The sequence below is a fragment of the Phlebotomus papatasi genome, chromosome 1 (genome assembly GCF_024763615.1).
Source record: "Phlebotomus papatasi isolate M1 chromosome 1, Ppap_2.1, whole genome shotgun sequence".
Lineage (NCBI taxonomy): Eukaryota > Metazoa > Arthropoda > Insecta > Diptera > Psychodidae > Phlebotomus > Phlebotomus papatasi.
Window position 1 is genome coordinate 82127535 of NC_077222.1, and position 21868 is coordinate 82149402.

The following is a 21868-nucleotide window of genomic DNA, read 5'->3' on the forward strand; positions in this document are numbered from 1 at the left end:
TAACATTTCCGGAATGTTATTTTAACTTTTTCGGATTTCTCTGTGATTTATAATTAAATTTCCTGTTAGAGTTTAAAGTTATTTCATCGGCGAGATATGTATTCAGCTTTAAAATTGGTCTTAAAAGGTGTGATAAAATAATGTATTCTTGAACGATTGATTACTTTTTGCAGAGCTAGCAGCTTGAGATGTTCCAATAATTTTTGCACAGAACCGTACCTTTCACTCGTCATTTCCACTTGCAAAAGATGAGTTTCAATTCATCTTATTATTCCTTTTTCATTTGTGATCTGTCTGTGAGTGTCTTTCTTATGACTTCCAACTCACATTTTGTACATGATTAATTCTCATTTTCTTCAATGTATTTTGTTCTATTCAGAGGTTTTTTTTTAATTTTTTCCCTTTCAGAATAATGTTCCTTTTGTTGATCTGTTTTGTGGCAATTTTTCGCATTACTCATCGGTATTTCAAACAATTTCTTCTTTACCTTATGCACCAATCAAAGAAGACAAAGTCTAAAGTCTATTTAAGTTTTCTTAACATCTCCTTTTTTTCTGCTACTATTTCACATTGTATTGTTTTACCTACAATTTCATGTCTGAATTGTTTTTTTTTGTAATTAGGGGATAATTCTTTTTTTCTGGCTTGATTCATGTGTTTTTGAATAAACATTCGAAACCTCTAGTTTAGTCAATAGAGAAAAAATTTTCACAATTTCCCTACACAAACTTTGTCCCTTCTTTTGTATTATCCTTCTCACCTTGCAATTGTCTATTTTCCACTCAAAATTCCTTTCATTATTATTATTTTGTTTTAAGTGTAGTTTCTATTATTTTTTATTTATTTTTTTTATGGATTTTGTTTTTACTTTACTTTCATTTCATTCCTTTTCTTGTTTAAAAATAAATTATCTATTTATATTTCTTTTTCATAGTTATTTGCTTCTTAGACTTTTATATTTCTTTATAGTTTACTTTTTTTTCTTTTAAATTTATCAATGACAATTACACATGGATGATCCCATTAATTTTTGTTCATCTCAGAATGTATTTATTTCTTTTTTTTCTCTTTCTATTTTAACCCCTATTAACCATTTTTTTATATACACAATTACCTCATTTCTGAAACTAAAATCAAGATCGAAATTTTCAAGCTGTGAAAGACATTCACAAGATTAAGATTTTTTTGGGTATATTTGTGGAACTTAAAGTGTCTTAACGAGGTTATTTCAACATTATTATGAGTGTGAAAAACTTTCCAGTAATAATCGTCAGATGGCGTCATCTCAGCAGATTTCCATCAGGCAATACCATTTCTAACTTCATCATGCAGCGCCATCATCAGGATTAATTAGGCATTCTCACCAAAACGTAAACATATTTTTTTTATTACGTAACGCTATATATCAAAAGCAAAATCTAAAAATTGATTTGGATATTTTAGAGATTGGGATTTTATTGTCAAAGATAAAGAACCCTCTATTTCACTGAAAAAGTTTGAAGGCAAAGGATTTGATGCAGTTATCGATGGAGACGCATGTCAGACACAAACTGTATTTGCTAGAGCTAGAGTTGATTAGTCAGCAGTACATTTGCTTTGCATCAGCGTTTGTTGCTAAACGACGTATCATGACATCATTCGCTACGATTGCAGACACAAAGAAAATGCAGCTAGAACACTTTCATTTTGAAGATACGAAATACTTAGTAAATGATTCAAAGATGTAAAGTGGATACACTCCCATAATCTTAAGCATAAAAAATATGGGGCAGGCCTAACCATAAACACACGTCAACATCAACAGAAAAACGAAATATTCATGGTTTTAAGCGCATGCTTGGTATTTTGTCGGATTGTTTAGGAACATTGCAGTATGAGCTACTGAAGACTGGATAAACCATCACTGTGGATGACTATCGAGGAGAATTGATGTATATCAACGAGGCCTTGAAGAAGAAACGACCACAACATTTTAGTGTCTCCCAAATCGTTTAGTAGATTATCCAAGTTTTGTCCAAGAACGTAGAAGGTATGAAATCAAAAACCTTGGGTATTCAGCCGCTTTGAGTGCTAGGGTGAAGATTTTGAAGGGACAATCGTGTTCGTTGCTACAACTGGTCTTAGAATTCCAATTCAAGCTTCACTCTGACATTGCTGTAATTGTACAATCAGAACAGATTACTTAAGCCCTTATACTTCTTTGAATCATATTCCACTGGATTAGTCTCATAAGGTTTTTCCTTTTGATTTATCTTGAATTAATTTTTCCAGTTACAAGTTTATTGACATCAGAGTTTTATTCTAACGGCTAACACATGTTAGACTTCATTGAGACGTATTTGTCAAAGTATTGTCGGTTGGTTAGATATTAAAGATCGAGTGGATTCTTGCACCCCATTTCTGCTTGTAGAAAATGACCATCAGGTCCAAGTACAATAAACAATAATCAATCAAGAACCTTATTTTTACTTAGGTGGCTGTAACAGCCCTATAAGGGACCGGACCTCTCTTACTAATCTCCTCCAGTCCTGGCGACTGTCAGGCAGCTCCCTCCAGCACTTCAGTACCCCCAGCTGTTTAAGAACATTGTCTACTACTTCTTTCAATCATTTTCTAGAACGTCCTCTCATCCTTGTCCCTTCAGGCTAACTTTTTAGTAGCTTTCTGGACATTCTTTCAGTCTGGTATTCCCTGGATGTGTCCCAGCCAGCTGATTTTTAGGTAAGTTCTCTCTGATTTACCTTCGAATCGGTAAAGGAAAAACCTCAACCGGAGAGAGCTCTCAAATCAGGAAGGTTACTGAACGAGAGGATTATAGTTTTATATATTATTATCTTCGAGAAACGTTTTTGGAACGGAATATCGGTAATGCAAGACACTGTGGATCCGAAGTACTCAATGCTTTGAAGACCTCAAAGTTCCACGAATTGACAGGCTCTGAGGGTCAATATTTGAAACTTGCGCTCGCTCTCGTTACCTGTTTAGAGGCCGAAAGAAATCAACGCGTACACTCCGCAGATTCTTGATTACACGTGCAACGACTACTTTTGCTATAAGGGAATCGTTACAAAAGGACTTAAGCCTGCAGAGAGTGCGAGTCGATTTCTCTCGGCCACTAAAGAGCTGACGGGTACGAGTGAGAGTTTCAAAATTCCGTTGCTTCCGGTTGTCATGTAATTCGTCTTCCAGTCGTTGGCACGAGTTCTCACTGAGTCCCAACCTCCCCGCAGCAGTGGCCAATTAATAAATGTCTTCTTCACCAGCTACCGTACTACAACCCATAACATTGATATCATATCCGCATATACAAATAGATGCGACGATTTATATAGGATACATGATCGTTAGTTATATCCAAAGTTCCTAATGACATGTTCTAAGGCGAGATCAAGAAAAACGACGAAGAAATTTTGCAACATAACAATGCTCGATTATATGTTGCAAAACCCGTGAAGAATGACTTGGCACCGTTCAAGTGAGAGGTTCTTTGTCCTGTTCTACCATACCAACCGCATTCACCTTATATTACTTCTTCCAATTACTTCTTTCCATCGATGACTCGCGAACTCCGCGAACTGGTATACGAATTGGTTCGATTTTTAGATTAAGTCTTGAAGACCAAACCTTCGAACTCGGAATTCGTCTGTTGCCAGAAAGATGGAAAAATTAGTGTCTAGCGTGATATCGTCGGTTAGATCATCAACTGTGTTAACTGCATTTGCTTTGTGTCTACATGCACTACATAAGTCACGCAGCGATGTGTCAGTCGTTTACAAAGAAAGCAGACGGATGAGACGCGTATAAAAATTGTAAATATAGTATTTTTTATGTGAAAATTAACACTTTTATTTACAGCAAGGCAAGGAGTAAGTAATATATCGTTAGTTTGATCAGCAACTGTGCTAAAAGCATTTGCTTTGTGTCTACATTCGTGGTAAACGACCGACGCATCGTAGCGTGGCATTTGTAACGCATGTAGATACAAGGCAAATGTTGTTAGCTCCGTTGCTGATCCGACGACATATTATTTACTCCTTACCTTGTTGTAAGTAAAGCACTTGTGTTCACCTAAAAAAAAACTACACTCTGCTCCAATTCTTAATGATTCTTTTTCTTCTTCAAGATCTTCTGGGAGGCCCTTGGAATAATTTGGAGAAAGAAAGAAATCTGGCGTTGTGAAATCTTGAAATACTTGCAGTCTGTGTCTTGGATAATCAAGAATCCAACATTTTTCTTGATCTGATGTTTTTTTTTTTGATTTCAGAAGTACTAAAGTCTTGAAATTTTCTTGATTTTGATCTTGATCTTGAATTTCAGAACTGAAGCCCATTTTTTTTAATTTTGAATTTATTCTTATGAAAGAATTTTGTCTTAATTTGTTTCTTTTGTTTTTTTTTTCATTATTGTTAATGCGATTAAATAAGTCACTGGCAGTTTTTCAAATTTCATCTTGACTTTTTTTTTCTTATTAAATTTTGACAAAGTTTCTATAAATTGAAACTATCAAACCTAAAATAGTGAATATGAATATTTCCAAAATGAGAAATAAAACACGTGATTTCTTTTTCCTATCTCTACAGAAAAATATAATTTGTTTTCTCTGAAATCTTATTGCCCTAAATGAACGACGCGTATATTTTATTGATTTTTTTCTTTTATAGTTTTAAAAATATATCTATCTTTAATTCCTACTTAATAACTCTTTATGATTATTCCTTTGAAATATTCTTGAAAGTTTTCATTTTTTTTCAAATTGATGGTACGTATAGTTTGTGTTTTTTTTGTCATTTGCATAGTTTTCCTAATTTCTTTTTTGTTGTTGTCTTTAAGTTATCGAACTACTCGTTCAATCTATAGATGTTTTATGTCTATTTCTTTTTTTTGGCCAGAGAATTTGTTACTTTTTAGCCCCCATAAAACGACCATTTTCTAAATAAAACTACAATTAAATAATAATTCATTTTAAAAATTATATAATAGAGTTGAGTCTCAATGGGAGTGAATTGAAAAAGAAGATATGAAAATCAATTAAATAAAACAATTCAATAATAAAAAAAATCCACCATTTCTTGCACTTATTGCTAAAAAAAATATCCCACATAAGCACACATTTTCCGCTCACGCAATCATCGTCGTCGTTTCATCGCCAATTCATTGCGAATAATAATATTAATAAAAAAAAAATTATAATACCTATTGAATATTTTTCTCTCATTTTTTTCATTCTTCACTTTTGTTGTAATAATAAGTTACACGAATAATTTATGGATTATCATATTTTATGTTAAATATATTTTCGTAATATTTCTTTTCTTTTTTTGTAGAGTTTCTAAATCTAAGATTTTTTTTTGTAGCTTTCAATTTCCTCTTCAATCGTGCTTGGAAACTTTACGATTTTGAATCGCATAGAACTCACCTGCCTTGCTTCTCCCAACATTCATCCGCCTTCTCCTCCCCCTCCTCCTCCACATCTTCAGATGCTCCTTCGGCACTGAGAAAATTCTCAAAAATCTCCTCAATCTCCCAATAATTTTTTCTCTGTCTTTTGTCCAGGCAGAACAATCACTGAACTTCTTTCGCAGTCCCAATCATTCCTCCATGGTCGATTTTCGCGCGAGTGTGTCATCTAGAAAGGCAAACTGAAGTGGAGGCCCACATCTGGGGCCACTTGGAGCTTCTATAAAAATCGCGGTGGGCCCGAGTGATATGATCCAGGCGCCGGACTCTGTCGGTGCATTGCATACGGTGATGGAGACGGCGGACCACGCATAAAGTGGTGAAAATTGCTCGGAGAAGGTGCCGACATGTGACGATGCTGCTGTAAAAAGCAACAGAATCATCAGCGCATTGTTGATCAACCTGTAGTAACTCTTTTTAAATATTTCATAATATTAAAGAAAGGTTTCCCAAAAGGATGTTCTGCGATATTACGGGGGAATCACCACTTCTCGCCAGTAGTGCTCCAAGTTTCGCCACTTTTATTGAAATCGGTATTTTTCGCGATTTGTGAAATAAATGAGCCACAAAATTATTTGTATTTTTGCTGCTGCTACGTATAGAGTCGAAAAATAATAATTAAGTATTCGTTTTGTATTTACGATTTTGAGCATTTTTAGAGTAATATTTTAAGCAAGTGCATCGAATCCAATATTTCTTACCAAATATACTTATTAAGTATCATCAAATTTTCATCAAGCAAAATATACCTTTCTGGACAAATAAATTGTCTATTGAATATTTAATTACGCTTGTGGAATACATAAAATTTGTGCTCAGTTAATTAATATTTCATTTTATATTATTTTTATATAAAAATGAGGCATGGCGGAAAGTGGTAATATTCTGGAATTAATTTCACCACCTGTCGTTATCTCTTTTTAATAGGCGACGCTAACTTCACTTCGTAGATTCTGAGTTGTCAAATTTGCATTTTTACTTTCTGCAATAGACCTATAATTTGATTTCTCAAATGAAAGTGAAGAAAATCATTAAAAGTGAGTCATAATAAGGTGATCATGAGGAAAAAAGAAATGCTGAATATATTCTTTGCATAATATTGCCCAAAATAATCATGTTTGAACCTTTCCAACTGGGTGGCGAGAAGTGGTTACAAAACTGGCAAAAAGTGGTGAAAAGTGGCGACGAAGTGGTTATTTTTGCATTGTTAATAAAAATCCGTTTTTAAGTAGTCCAACGTTAAATTGTATGATTATTGTTTTCACGAATCTAGAGCCAATAAATATAAGTAATTTTGTGTGAAATTTGAGTTATCTTGTAATAAGAGTTCAAAAGTTAAAATAAAATTAATTCTTTTTTTCCTAAACATGGCGAAAAGATGGTTACTCCACCCTAGTTCGGAACATCCATTATTATTTTTTCTTATACAGGGATGGAGTTGTCAGTCTTTCATCCATGCTCCGTGGAATCAAGTGCAGTGAAGCTCACTGGATGCAATCTGAACCCTTTAATGCCAGAAAAATTCCTGGTGACCTAAAGGGGATCGAACTTCTATTCTGACTTCATTACCCGCCGTCAGTACCGATTCGAGATATTTGATATTTTTCATTGCAATTCTTACGCAAATTCTTGATTACCGTATTACCTTATCTCATACTCGGTGGCACTAGGTGAAAATAATATAAGAAAATTGAAAAAAAATAAAACGAAAATATGATAAACAGTGAGCAAAAAAAAACTGTGAAAGAAATTAATCGTACAGTTTTTTTTGCTCACCGTTTCGTTTTATTTCTTCAATTTTCTTATATTATTTTCACTTAGTGCCACCGAGTATGAAATAAGGTAATACGGCAATGGAAAATTTTCGTAAGAATTGCAATGAAAATGCGTAAATTAACAAAATACGGTAAGGCTACGGCGAGCATTTTATTGTCAATGTGATTCTGCCCTTAAGCTTATCACTGGCTTTTTAATTATAACTCAGGGGATCGCCGGTCTAAATATGAATACACTATCATGTTCTTCACCATATTTAGAGCGGCAATGCTGAGATCAGGCTGCAAATTGGAAGTATGTTGATTAAAATTTCGTCGAAAAGAATCGTCTAGTTTTCGAAATATTTCACAAGAATTTTCGAAAATTGCTTTTCGAAATGGGCCCTTCTATTTCATCTTAAGGCCTCTATACATTGGAAGCAATTTTCGTCAAAAATCGTATTTTTGACCGAATTTTGACATTAAAAGAGCAATTTTTGACGAAAACTGCTTACAATGTGTAGACGTAGACACCCTTATGAAGTTAGGATGCTTAGAAGAGTTGTAGCATTTAACAAGACCTTTCCAAATGACCCAAGATGATTAAATTCTGGCAATTAGAATGGAAGCTATAAGACTATATAAGTAAGTATAGGGAAAGTACTCCCCCTTCGAAAGTTCATGCCTTCGAATAATGTGAATTTTCTTTTATTTTTCCTAAGTGTCTTACACAGTTCTATCAAATATTAGTTAGCTTTTTATCAATTATTGATAATTATGTGGTAATTTTGTGTAAATCTCTTAGGAAAATTAAAAGAAATTCACATTATTCGAAAGCATGAACGTTCGAAGGGAGGGTACTTTCCCCTATTTACTTTTCAACCCCTTATAGCTCGGGTCAGAGGTCGTGATGGGATCAAATATTTTTTTTTTAATCGGAACGACTTTTAGTCGCAGTTAGAGAATATCAAAATTTGAGATCGATCTATATCACAGGGGACTAAGTTATTTGGGGATGTTCCGCTCGCCGATCTCACGTGGTCGACTGTAACATCAAACCAAAGAAAAAGAAATTTCTATTTCGCAAAATAAAACTCAAGTGGCAAAAGTGCGTAAACAGGTGATTACGGTGATTAAATAATAAGGCTGTAAATGAGAATTAAAGTAATTTTCACGCCTAAATGGCTGTAATTGTAATTACCCTTAAATTGCATGCACAGACACAAATCCATAAAATTCTACAATTAAAATGTACACGGAAAATGAATTTTGTATTAATGTTTTTAAAAAGTTCACAGCATTACATAAAATCAAATTGAAATTGATATTGCAGAAGTTTTACAACCACCCCATAATTCACTGCAATTTTGCTGAAATAATTCTCAAAATGGGAATTTGTAAAACGCACATGGTATTTAAATTAGTCAATGACCTGGAAAATTGCCACCCCAAAAATTTAATAACTCACTGCAGAAATAATCATAAAAAAATCGGAGACTTCTTAACATTCTCACTAAGCTAATAAATCTTTTCTCTTTCACGAGTAATAGGAAAAGTTTTATTGTTCCAAGTACCTACTTTTTGTATGAGATATGTATTATGAACTGAAGAAATAAACAAGGATATAAAATGGAAGGAGGAGTGGAACAAGTTTTTCTGTTTTTTTTTCTAAGTTTAAGAGATTCAACTCACCTGCATTGTATGAACATTCATTGCAACAGCTCCCATCAGATGACTAGAGCCATCTCCAAGATCTAACTGCATACTCTCACCCTGCTCCCCGAGCTGCAGCTGACCAAGAGAAGCCGTAGCCATTGCTACATCTGGCATGATATCGGACAAGTGACCGTCAGAGCAAGAGCTAGATTCTTGCTCAGCCATTGGCAGTCTATAGCCTCCACTGGCATCACCCTCAATTATCAACGCTGGCAGTTCCTGTCGCCTGATCACGTGATTCTGTTGCTGATGCTGCTGACGCGGGAATGTCATGTTACGTCCATAACATGTGGCCACATTTTGCGTAACTGGAGTTTCCGAAGGAAGAGCCGGTGATGGAGGTGGAGAAGCATCATCTTAATGAAAAATAATAAGAAAATGCGATATTGTTTTACGATTAATTCTGACACTTTCTATTCTTCGATTTACTTTAAATTTGGCACATTTTTTTCTAAAAATATTTTTAGTACATGACTGTTCTAATGTGCTTCTGCGTAATCAACTTTTCTTTGTGTTGGTTCCTGTCACGACTATTTTCATCAGTCCTCACCGTGTTTCAAAACCACCAAATCAGAGTAAGATTTCTCCTGAACACTTTTTTAGTACATGACTGTTCTAATGTTCTTCTGTGTAATCGACTTTTCTTTGTCTTGGTTCCTGTCACGGCTATTTTCAGTAGTTCTCACCGTGTTCTAAGACCACTAAACCAGAGAAAAATTTCTCCTATACACTTTTTTTAGTACATGACTGTTCTAATGTTCTTCTGTGTAATCGAATTTTCTTTGTATTGGTTCCTGCCATGGCTGTTTTCACCAGTTCTCACCGTGTTCTAAAACCACTAAACCAGAAAAAGATTTCTTCTGTACACTCTTTTTTAGTACACGATTTTACTAATGTTTTTCTCTCTAATCGACTTTTCTTTGGGTTGGTTCCTGCCACGACTGTTTACTCCAATCCTTGAAGTGTTGTAAAACCACTAAACAGTTGCATCAGGAACCAACACAAAGAAAAGTCAATTACGCAAAAACACATGAGAACTCTCATGTACTAAAAAAATATTCAAGATGAATCTTTCTCTGGTTTGATGGTTTTGGAACACGACAAGGATTAGGGTAAATAGTCGAGACAAGAATCAACACAAAGAAAAGTCCATAATACTGAAGGACAAGAGAAGAGCAATACTAAAAAAATGTTCGGAAGAAATATTTCCCCTTTATATTTTTATTTTCTCATTCCAAATTAAGAAAATCCAGTTAATAAAACTTTCCATTTTTATATAAAAAACAATTAGTTCTTGTTTTATGATTTTTTTTCAAATTGTAAAACTTATGACTTTTTATTGGAATATTTCTTAGTTCTCTGTAAAGTTCGTATTATAAATTGAGAAGCAAAATATAAGACAGACAATTTTCAATTTTATTTTAAATTGACCACTTTTCCAAATTCGTCTGTTTTCTGTTCGAAAACGCATCTTGTGATTTTTACTGCGCTCGAACTCCAGATTTTCTCTACCTCTCCTGTAAACCACATTTCTAGGGATTTCTCGAAAACGTCGTGCGATTTTTTTTCATTTTTGGATATGATTTAGAGGCTGTTTGGGTGGATAATTCGTCCATAGGCGAAGTTACCGAATCATTGGTAGCAAGGAAGGAAACTCCACGCGTATTTAGGGGGAACTGGGGTAGTTGTAAACACTGTGATTTTTTCAATAATTTTAAGACTCCAGAGGATAAAACCCATAAGCATTCATAGATACCATGGGGATGTATGTCCACAGATGAATTGGTCAATATAATCCTAATACTTTAAAAATAAAAATCATTTTTCCTGAAAATGTTGATACTTCGATTATTTTGGTCATTTGGATTTCCACCTGGAAATTAAAAACTGTGTAGAATAATTGAAATGTAGCAATATCAGTTCTTTCCTACATCTTTTAGGATTATATTAATGCATTTCTAGAGAAATTGAGATTCTCATTATTTCAAAAGAATTAGTAATTGGTCAGAAAACTGTATTTGGGGTAGATATAAACAGGCAATTTCAATTTCACAAAATGAGTAGGTAAAAAAACGGGAAATTGACTTTCATGCGAAATGTCTAATTCATTGACTACGAAGAAATTGGTGGCGCTGTGTTTAATAAGAAGTCACATGATGTCAAAATATGGGGAAAATTCATTGAAAAATGTCTTTGATTTGCATGCTTTTAGTTTTTTTGCTATTTTAATATTCCTTGTAAAAATTGTGATTTTTTTGAAAAATAAACAGTCTTTGTATATCTCTTAAGTAATTAAAATAATTGAGAGTGGTGCAAAGTTAATTTCAAGGGTGGAAAAAAGGGTGTTTTAATCCTCCCCAGAAAGTGTTTACTTCTACCCCAGTTCTTTTGTGAAAAGAGCTAAATGCACAGTGACACAAATTTTATTTCTATGGAAAACTCAATTGTTTTCCAGCATCCGCATTACCCTCGATGAATTGCCTATACCCAAGGGAAAAACATGACCTAAGAAAGATTTTCCAAAAAGTCACGGTGTCCTTGGAAAATCACCTCAAATTCGCATCTATTGAAAATGTTTACATGTGCCCCAGTCTCCCCTAGAGCTTTTTCGGAACTAAATCGGTGCTCCTGGACAGTTCCCGGGTACTGACTGATCCTTCCACTACGAGGCTTTTAACCCTTTAACGACGAGACACTTTTTACGGACTGAAAATCAACAATAAAAATTAAACTGAGAAAAATAATCAATGTTAAGTCTTACATCTAACCTTGAAAAGTCCAACAGAATCTGATTCGGTATATTTTGTGCTTCTATGGACGATAGGGACAAAAATAGCCCAAAAATTTAAGTAATTTTTCTGACAATACCAATGAATAATATTTTTCGCTTTAATGAAAAATATTACGTATGAGTATTGTAGTTTATATTGCCAAAAGGGTTTTGCTTAAAAAAAATTAAAAGTATAAAAAATAAATAAAATCAATTATGAATTTGAGAATTTAAAAAATCGCCATTTTTGAGCTCAAATATTTACTACATAGCAAAAGCTAGACTTGCAAAAAATATTCTAGATTCCTTCAACCTTCTACTTTACAATTATGTACAGACATAAGAAAAAAATAACTAGGTAGTCAGGAAAAATTATATTCTTTATGGGACACCGGTGTTCCAATCGTCCTTAAAGGGTTACCTCGACACTATTAATAATAAACTGAATAATTTTTAAAAACGGAGATCTCGGTGGCGCAATAGGCAAGACTGTCAGTTCTTGGGCAGATGACGTATACAACCAGAGAAATAGAATCTCCACCGTTTAACTTCTCTAGATTCTTATCAGTCGAAAATTTTGACTTAGAAATTTACTATTAAGTAAGTAGGGTAAGTAGGGCAACTTTGACATTTTCTAACAGTTTTAGATGGTGTGATGTCTCATATTTTTCGGCCCATGTTAAGTTGACTAGATTTTTAGACAAAATATGTATTCTCTTTTATTGCTAATTTCTGATTTAAATCAAATGTAGGCAATTTATTTTCTTTTATTCCGTATTGCATTTTTTTGTTCATAAATATTACGAATGATAAAAGAATTGCGATTGAAATCTTTTTTTTTAAATAAATTTGAAACGTTGCTAAAAAGATTTAAAAATATCTATCTAAAACGATTAGACTTACCATCCAACGACTCTTCAAGTTCATCTCGAATCTCATCAACTCCACGAGGCTCCTCTACGCAGTAGCACGATGCATTCTCGAGAAGATCAGCAACAGCATCTGGGAGATTAAACTCCCTCACAACTCTCAGTCTCACTTGGCGATTGATCTCGTGCCTGGATGACAGTGGAAGGGCCAGAGCACGCTGACAACTGGGAGACTGACGGATCTTTTGCTCTCTCTTCGCCATACCGGCCATTGTGTTGGGATCTGGCGCCGGTAGAGCCGCTGCTACAACATCAACCGTTCCATGGCCAGTAGTACCCAATCTCGATACCATATACAACGTGTCCGGGATGTCAGGCAAGTGTCTAGACAATCTCATTCGCAGCATATCGAGCTGCTGAGATGCCATATGATCCTCCAGCAGGGACTTTATCTCCTCATAGTAGGGCATAAAGAGCCTCGGACGCACAAATAGCCCGTGATTCTTTCCACCCCGAATCCACGCATTCACCCGCAAATTCTCATGATCGTCCCCAATCATGTGCGATGGGGGCGTACTCACAAGTCCACGTCGAATAGCCTGATTTAACACTTCACTATTGGGCGGCAAAACATGATCCATTCGCACCAATGGAAGTAACTCCGACAGAATCTCACGCAGTTCAACATCACTCAAATCGCGCTTCTTTATCCCTTTGCGAGTTACCGAGTGAGCCGTATGACTCAACAGATTCGGTTCACGATCCTCCATACGACGTATTAACTCCTGCTCACCCCACTTCAGCACCGCTTGCAGTACTTCAAGTTCCGACGCCTGCAGAAAATTACTCTGCAGCGCCCCAATCAACTGGGATTTATCCAGTTGATGCAGCACCTAAAAATCAAGTAAAAAAATTGGTTGATTCCAACACTGAGAGAAATCCGAAAAGTTAAAATAACATTCCGGAAATGTTTATTTTACCCTGCAGTATTGATCCGAAATCGGTGTAAATATTATGCTTTTTGGTGTATTAGGTGTTAAAGTTACCCTTTTTCATGTTAATTTCACCCCTAAAAAGGTGTAAAATTAACATTAAAAAATGTTGATATATTTTTACACCTAAAAAGTATTAAAATTACTCCGAGAAGTATAAGGAAAAAAAAGTTAATCGCCCCCTCACTTTTTTCTCAGTATAAGTCAAAAGCCCAATCATAAAATTTCATAACCGCCCATAAAACGTAAAGCTCATAGCGTATTAGCCTCAATTTTGGGATACTATTAAGGGTTTTGTACATGAACCAGCAAATCCGGTTTCAATTTTGGTAGGTTATTCCAGTACAACAAAGGTTAAGAATTTCAAGTAACTCGGGATGATATTCACGAGCGATGGTAGGATAGACACAGAACTATCGTCGCGAATCCGTCGAATTGCTGCAGTAATGAGGTAAGCTTAGCAGAAACGTGGTGAGGAAGGCCGAGTTTAGTCGTTCGGCTAAGGTTTTCAAAGTTTACTCCTATTCTCATTCTCACCTCTGGTCATGAGATTTGAGTAATGACCGAAAAAGTAGATAAAGAGTAGAGAGTACAAGCTGCCGCGATGAAGTATTACCTCCGGGGGGTTAAGGGAATCACTCGTCGAGATCGAGTGATGAACGCGGCCTTTCGTAAAGAATTAAGAGTCGAGGAGTTGCTTCTTCGGGTTGAGAGATCACAACTTCGATGGTATGGACATATTCAGCGCATGAATAGAAAAAGATTCCTCAGAAAAGCTATGCAAGCTATTGAGAGGAAACCTCGACCTCGAAGCAGACCTAGGACAAGCTGGCTAAATTAAATTCAGGATCTTGCATGGGAGCGCTTTGGCATTGATCGTAAACACCTCTCTGAAGTAGCGGAGGATCGACAGGCGTGGACTGCTAACTTGAATGCTCTAAACCCGCGACCCCAATATGGATAAGCGGTTGAAAATGATGATGATGATGATTCCAGTCCAGCACCACTTTGCCAACTAGTGCTCGTCTAGTGTTGTAAAGGCTGGGACAGTCACATACATAATGTATTGGATGATTGCATAAGTTCGTAAGACTTTTTCTCGCAGGTCATTATGGGGTATTCCGTAGCTTCCTTCCACCATTCATGTTTACTTTTTTGCTTGAACTTGAAAGAATATAGTGTCTTACATCCCTCTAATGTCAAGTATTCTTCAAATAGGTCAATATGTCCTTTGGAGAACTTTTCCAAAATGTTGAACAAAAAGATGCATTTGCAGCATTTAATCTTAGGCGAATTTTGGAAAGGTGTAAGAGATGGACTTCCACGAAAAAAACATTTTTTCGGCATTTATTTAGATAATATTCTTGATTTTAGAATGAATAAATGGCGCTTGGGAAAATTTCGAAATAGGGATTTATCCTTCGAAACATGAATTCTATTTTAAACGGCCTCTAAGATTGATGGCGATATTGTGAGTATCCAAATGGAAAAAAATAGGATAACAATTTAATTGATTGTTAAGATGTTGGACAACAATAATTTGTTCGTATTTCATTATTAAGCAAACCTTTAATATGTTTAAAAACTCAATAAATGGGTGCCACATTTTTTGACTGAAAGGAATAAGAGGAATCGCATGATTGTAAGGAATTTAGCTATTTTTCTCCTTATATGATACGATGAAAAAGCTTTTCTGAAGAGAAATGGTGAATCGGTACAGAAAATTTCAGAAAATTTCGGTACAGAAAAATCGGTACAAAAAAAAACCTCAACCGGAGGAGAGATCTCTCAAATCAGAAAGGTTATTACTGAACGAAAGGATTCTGTCAGGCTCTGAACCTCAATTAGGATTGTTGTAACGTCAGCTTGGAATACAGTAGTATACTGGCCGAGTTACACTGATCCACCAAAACTGAGTCCCGAAGATTCCGAAAATGAGGATATCTTCACTAACGCGTCCATGATTTAAGGATGTCTTACTCGGTAACACCCGACCTTCCACGTTCCTGCTGAACGCAATCTTAGTGCTGCCTTATCCGCCTAGGTCACCTGGGTATTTATATTGAGCGGAAAAGGAGACAAGCTCAACAAGTTCTCCAGCGCAGCGGTAGGGGCTGTCCGGATGGATCATGTTTTTGAAAGGCAGGCTAATCTCCGGAGCTTCTGTAGTGCAAGAACTGAATTTTTATATCCGACTCTTGGCAACCATACTGAAGCTCCATATGAAATCAGTGGTCTAACTATGGCTTGACACAGTTTTAGTGTAACCTTCGGCGACAGAACCCAAGATCTGTCGGGTAAATGTCGACAAGAGAAGAACGATCTAGTGGCTGAAACAATTCGGTCCTCCAGATGTCTCTTCCATTTGAGTCTTTGGTGAAGTAGAATACCAAGGTATTTGAGTTCTTTCTGCAGAGTAAATTCTTGCCCAAAGAATTTGAGTGCCCTGTACCACCCCCTACAGCAGTTGGTACCTCTGCGTGAAAGCAGTGAAGGTAGCATTTTCAGTATGATTTAAGATTGTTTTGATCAAAAAATAGTGAAATTGGCTCGTTAAAAATGTTACGATCCGGAAAGAGTTAAAACTTGATATGAATAAAATTTATTTTCTTAATTCTTATTTTTTTTCTTAAGTTCAAATATTCTAGTTCGCCTTATTAAATTCTTATCCGTCTTTTGAAAATATGCTAATTCGAATAATGCATGAATTTTTCATGCAAATTTTTCACTTGAAAAACTTCTCGAGATTTTTTGAGAAAAAAAAATATTCACTTAAAAATTCATTAAAAATTGAGTTTTTTTCTTAAATGTCCGCCTTTCCAAATTTTATCGCAATGTTGTTTTTTCTCTCAACGAACTTTCAATTCATCCTGTACTCGGTATTCTGCGAGAATTATAGTGATAAATTTTACAATTACAACAAATTTTTCAATTATACAAACACAAGTCTTTTTTTTTGTATTTTTCTTTTAAATTTAATTTTAGAATTCACAGTTTATTGGTAAATTTATCATATTTTTAGTTGATAGTTTTGTTGATAGATAGGGTAAGTGTGCCAAATTTCGGCATAGTTGCATGCAAGTGCCAAGGTTTCAAGTTTTCAATGCTACATTATTAATACAAATTAAATATTTTTATTACTTCTTCTTAAGGAGTGTTGCTTGGAACCTTGTAGACAGTTTATCGTCTTTATTTACTCTGAAAATCATTCTTAACTTAATACATTTCAAATTAAAATAAATAAAAATGTAGACATAGCTTTGGTGCCTTATTTCGGCCACCTTCATTCTCATAGTTCTTTGCCCATCGGGAGTTCTGCAAATGTCTTTTTCACGTCATCTTTTTTGTCGAAACTACATTTTTTGTTATTCTTTTGTATTGTATAATCTCTAGAGTATGTAAAAACTAAAAATTCATGAAAATTCGAAGAACAAAAAAGATGGCCGGAATTGCAAGCTGGTCGGAATTTGGCACACTTACCCTAGTTGATTGTTCTTGATTGTTCCTTGTAAATTATGAAGTGAATTTCGATTTAAAAGATAGTGTCTCGGATCAGGGGAAAATGGTGTAGTGTACGAGATAATTGGTTTTGAACCTGGCTAAATTAACCCATTCAGTCAATGTACCAGAAATACTTGAGATAGAATGTTCATATTTTGGGATTAGTTTCATACAGCTTAGTAGATGATTTTTTGAAAAGAAAAAAATGTTATCTCATATGGGGGCGCGGGGAGCCTCTGTCAAACACACGTCTTAACGGTCACTGAATTTAAATTCTGTGCATTAATTCATTACAAACTCTATTGCTTTAGATAGAGTGACTATCCAAGAACACCAATTGAGAACTAGAATTCAAATCAGGAAAACGAAAAGAGGCCAATTTTAACAAATTCGACGGGATGTCGTATTTTCCGTCCGCCATTTTGAGCAAAAATTTTGCATGACCTTCCGCGAAGCAAGAAAATAATAACAAAATGTATTTACATCTCTGTCGGACTATTTTTCTCAAGTAATTGAAGAACTAAAGTTACTAAAAATCCATTCCCGACAGCAATTCGGATAAAAATTGCCCAGAAATAAATCATCAAAAATCACTCAATTTGCGTATGATATATAATACCATTTTAAGGAATGGGTTAGTGTAAAATACTGAGGCGTTGCAAAAGAACTCACCTGAGAGCATGAAATGGCAGAAAACTCCTCACGGAGGTAGTGGCAAGCTTGTCTGTGGACCCAGGCTGATCCATGAGGCTGACTGCCCCACTTGAGCACCGTTGGAAGTGTATCGAGGGTCAACCACTCGAGAATCAAGTCTTCACATCCCTGAGCCAGAATATCCAGCTCCAGGAATCGTCCAATCTGATAAAGTTCCATGGCTTCCTCCAGTGGACTCGGACGTGTCCTGCCGGTGTGTGTGAGTGCCTGTACCTCTCCGAGGCTCCCTGAAGCACCTCCACCGCAACCACTGCCACGCAGGATCAACGACAAATCCACTGTATCCAAATAGATGGCGTGCAGAAGTACCCTTGCATAGCGTTTGGGTATGACAGTCTCATCGAGGACAATTCGTGTTGGCACATGGAGAGCACGTTCTGTGTGTTCATCACCGTTACGCGTCCGTCTCTGAATAAGATTCCGGAAGAAGGGTGATCTAGCACTAAGGATGGCCTTATGACACGGCAGCTCCAACTTCGGCCGGAATCCATACTCTGAACTCCCTGAATCTGGCCGATGATAGTCTGTGCCCTCGGCTGTGAACACAAGGGCAGCATCTGCATAGTCTCCAGTCTCCAAGAGATATCTATAGAAATATTATTGGAAGATTCAGTTTTTTGCAGAGTTCATTTCTAAAGAAATCTGCAAATAATCTACCTTAAATCGTGCTCTAAAGGATTAGGAGTGCCAAAATCCTCTCCCAGGCGCCTCAGGAGTCCCACATCGATGCTGGGATCATGAGGACAGAGATCACCAGTGTACAGGTATCGAAGCAGGGAAGAGAACATTGAAACATCTACAGGAGACGATCGGAGCTCAAGACAAATTCGAGCTCCATATCCTGGACATCCGGCCAGGAGATCCCTAAAATAGGGACAACGGGCAGATAGTAGAGCTCTATGTACAGGAAATACCGTTCCCCTGAACACCAAATCGCAATCTGTGCAGTGCTTAAAGTCATACAGAGCACTCAAGTCTTGCTTGAACGTTGTAGCTGGCGGACGTGCCAGTTCTGCCTGAACGGATAGATCCTTGAGGGCTGCCAGTGCTTCATACTCATCCAGCAGTGCCGCCAACTCAAGGCTACTCCAGTCAGATACAAAATCACGCAACACCCGCCCATGATCACAGGCCTTGGATGAGCGTCGACGACGAATGAATTTCTTCCTCAATGTGGCAAAACCAGTGACTTTCTTTCGCCTCTCCCGCAATAGGGCACCACCACCACCAGCTGATGCTGCCATCGCACCACTGCCACCACTTGTGGGACAATCTGTCGTTGATATTGTAGCTCCCATGGTGCCACTCTCATCTGTCATACGAGGCCCCGATTTACTGTCGCACCAGAAAAAGCCGCAGGGCATGAGACAACCCCACAGGCTCATACCGTCACAGGAGGACCTACAAGGACACCCATAAATACACCCAATTCTCCCACAGTACAATCCATTATTTACAGTGAATCATACTTTCGACAACTCCTCTATCTTCATTTCAACATATTAAAACATCTTTTAACCCCAAACCAACGACCAATATATCCAATGAAAATTTAATCAATAACCACTATTATAAGACACAATTTCCTTCCGGAGAGAGAAAGTGATTCTTTCCAATTGAAAAGGCAAGTAATTTTCCCAGAATTAGATTACCTATTATTCTATTCATAAGAATTCCTCAATAATAACACATAAAATAAACAGTATAATTTTCCACAAATTTAACGTTAGATTTTAATACAAAATTAACATATTAATTCCATTTTATTAGTTTCTCAGCTGCTTATAATAATAGTAAGATAAAGTGTTATGCTTTGAGGTATGTATATATCGTGAATTTAAAGTAATAAACTATTTTATTACCTAATATGACTAATTAAAGTCGTTGAAGTACAATAGTTTGTGTGACTCAAACAAATAATATCAACAAAAAAATAATAATAAAGAAAATTAACCCAAAAATGGAAAAAATAATCAAGGTCATGCGTGACACCCCATCTGACATACTCCCTTTTTTGGACCACTCCACAAGAATAACTATATAAATATTGCTTATGTTATCAGAAAAATTATACAATTTTAGTAATATTTCTGGTAAGAGGGAAAATAATAACCCGGAATATTTACTTAACATGGTAACAGTCAACATTTTAATATGCAAAAGAAAATAATGAGATAATGTTTTTACAGTAATAATTTATGGATTATAAAAAAACCAATAAAAACTCAAAACTACTATTCATCTTTCATTATCACTTATTGTAAGAAAATATAAAAAAAATCCTAATCTATTTTTGCTTGTAAAATACCTTGTTCAAAATTCAAAAAAAGTATATATACAGAGTAGAATGAAATACCATCACTAAAAAAATAAATTTATTTTCATCAGATTACTTTAAAAATGTATTTTCTTGATTTTGTAAATGGAAAATTCAGTACAAAAAAATGTTTCTTTAAGTATGACCTCTCCCACAAAATTAATTCAAACAACGAAATGAAAAATCAAAATGAAAAAATTGTCAGTATAGAGCTGTAACTGAGGATACGAAAGACACTAAAGCAAATTTCAAATAAATAAAAACTTTATTGATGCAGTAATGCACCAATAGTTTTTGTAATGCTACCCCTGACGCACCGATAGTTGTTAAAAGATTAATTAAGTATCAGAAAGGCCTAATGTAATGCTGAGTACTAAATCAAAAAAGGATAATAGAAAGTAATGTGAATTCAAAACTTTTATTTTTCCTTATTTTATTATAGAGAAAAAAAATATTAAAGTATTTAAAATCTTTTCTAAATGCATTTATTTTAGTTATAATAAATTGGAAATCGCAATCATTAAAAACTTTATTAATCAAGTTAGTATTTCTTATTTTAATCACTAAAACTTAACTTATAAACTACCAAACATTCGAAACATTTAATGCATTATAAGGAAATTTTCAACTTAGAAGAAAATGTTTTATTTTAAAACGCCCCATCCTTCGAATATTGCAGCATACAAAGAAAATTAATTCCAAGCTAATCTATTCTAAAATGGATTTTTTCTTTTAACATTGGAAGCAATTTTCCTCGAAAATGCTTTTTAAATAAAATTGCTAAAAAATCCATCATAGACATGTTTTTTTTTTATAAAATATGCTCTAATTTTCAGAGGTTTACTAAAGTAAAAATATTAAACTACTGAAATATTCGAAAGCTGGTTTACTCGAAGAATATTCATTATATAAAAATTCTCATTAATGGACAATTCGCTTGACTAAGATTTATAGAAAAGCAAAGATTTTATGTTTCTGGGATAGTTTTTCTTAAACCTCAGACTGTTATATGGGTGTCAGACCGAAGAGCCCAATACTCCTCAGGCTGATCTTCGAGAATATATAGTCTGTAAAATTTGGAAATAAAGGATTAGGTAAACAAAATTTATGTAAGCCCTCAGTATATTGTAGTTTAGGATAAATTCTTTACTGTCAAATTTTACAAGCCAAATATTCCCGAGGATCAACCAGCCTGTACTTAGGCCTTAAAATGTTCTAGACATACTTACTAGACATATTTGGCTAAAGTCTAGTGACGGCTCAGTGGGAATGTAGTTTAATCATTATTTTAATTATAATTACGTTAAACCGTTTCTCGGGTTAGGTCGCAGGTGTGTTCGGCACATAAGGTTTATGCACTGGACACACTCGCAACTGAAGAATAATTAGTGAATAATTCTTTTTCTTAATTATAATAATATGTAATTTGTAAAGTAAATTAACAGGAAACTTCATTTCTAAAGGAGTATTAATGTATTTTAATGGAAATATCGTAATAAAAACTCCCAAAAATGATGTTTAATAAATGCCAGTGAATGCTAAGCCGTGTTTGTAATGTGTAATGAGCTTTGGCTATGTGTGTCCAACACATTATACGGGCTTCATTTAAAGGACTTAACGTAATTATAATAAAAAAATAATGATTAGTCTACATTTCTATCAGTTTCCTACTAAACCCTCTCTCGGCTTAAGCCGTAAGTCTGTCTAGAGCATAAGACCCATAATAGATTCGAGTCTATTCGGACCATAGCCTTATAAGTATTAAAAGATTAAAAGCA

General features: G+C 35.2%; 1 protein-coding gene across 2 annotated transcripts in view; it reads right to left on the reverse strand.

Moving 5' to 3' along the window:
• Positions 1–603: 603 nt before the first annotated feature.
• Positions 604–21868, reverse strand: part of LOC129810370 (BTB/POZ domain-containing protein 7) — a 30426-nt gene continuing 9161 nt past the window's right edge. Inside the window, exons 2-6 of one of the 2 annotated variants that reach the window (XM_055860796.1) lie at positions 18431–19174; positions 17732–18359; positions 12601–13459; positions 8904–9283; positions 604–5815 (exon numbers count right to left, since the gene is read on the reverse strand). In XM_055860796.1, the coding sequence (XP_055716771.1) occupies positions 5678–5815; positions 8904–9283; positions 12601–13459; positions 17732–18359; positions 18431–19158 (2733 nt within the window). In that variant the 5' untranslated portion in view covers positions 19159–19174 and the 3' untranslated portion in view covers positions 604–5677. Of the gene's footprint in view, positions 5819–8903; positions 9284–12600; positions 13460–17731; positions 18360–18430; positions 19175–21868 lie in introns of both variants that reach the window. The other variant, XM_055860795.1, reaches the window with a different exon arrangement.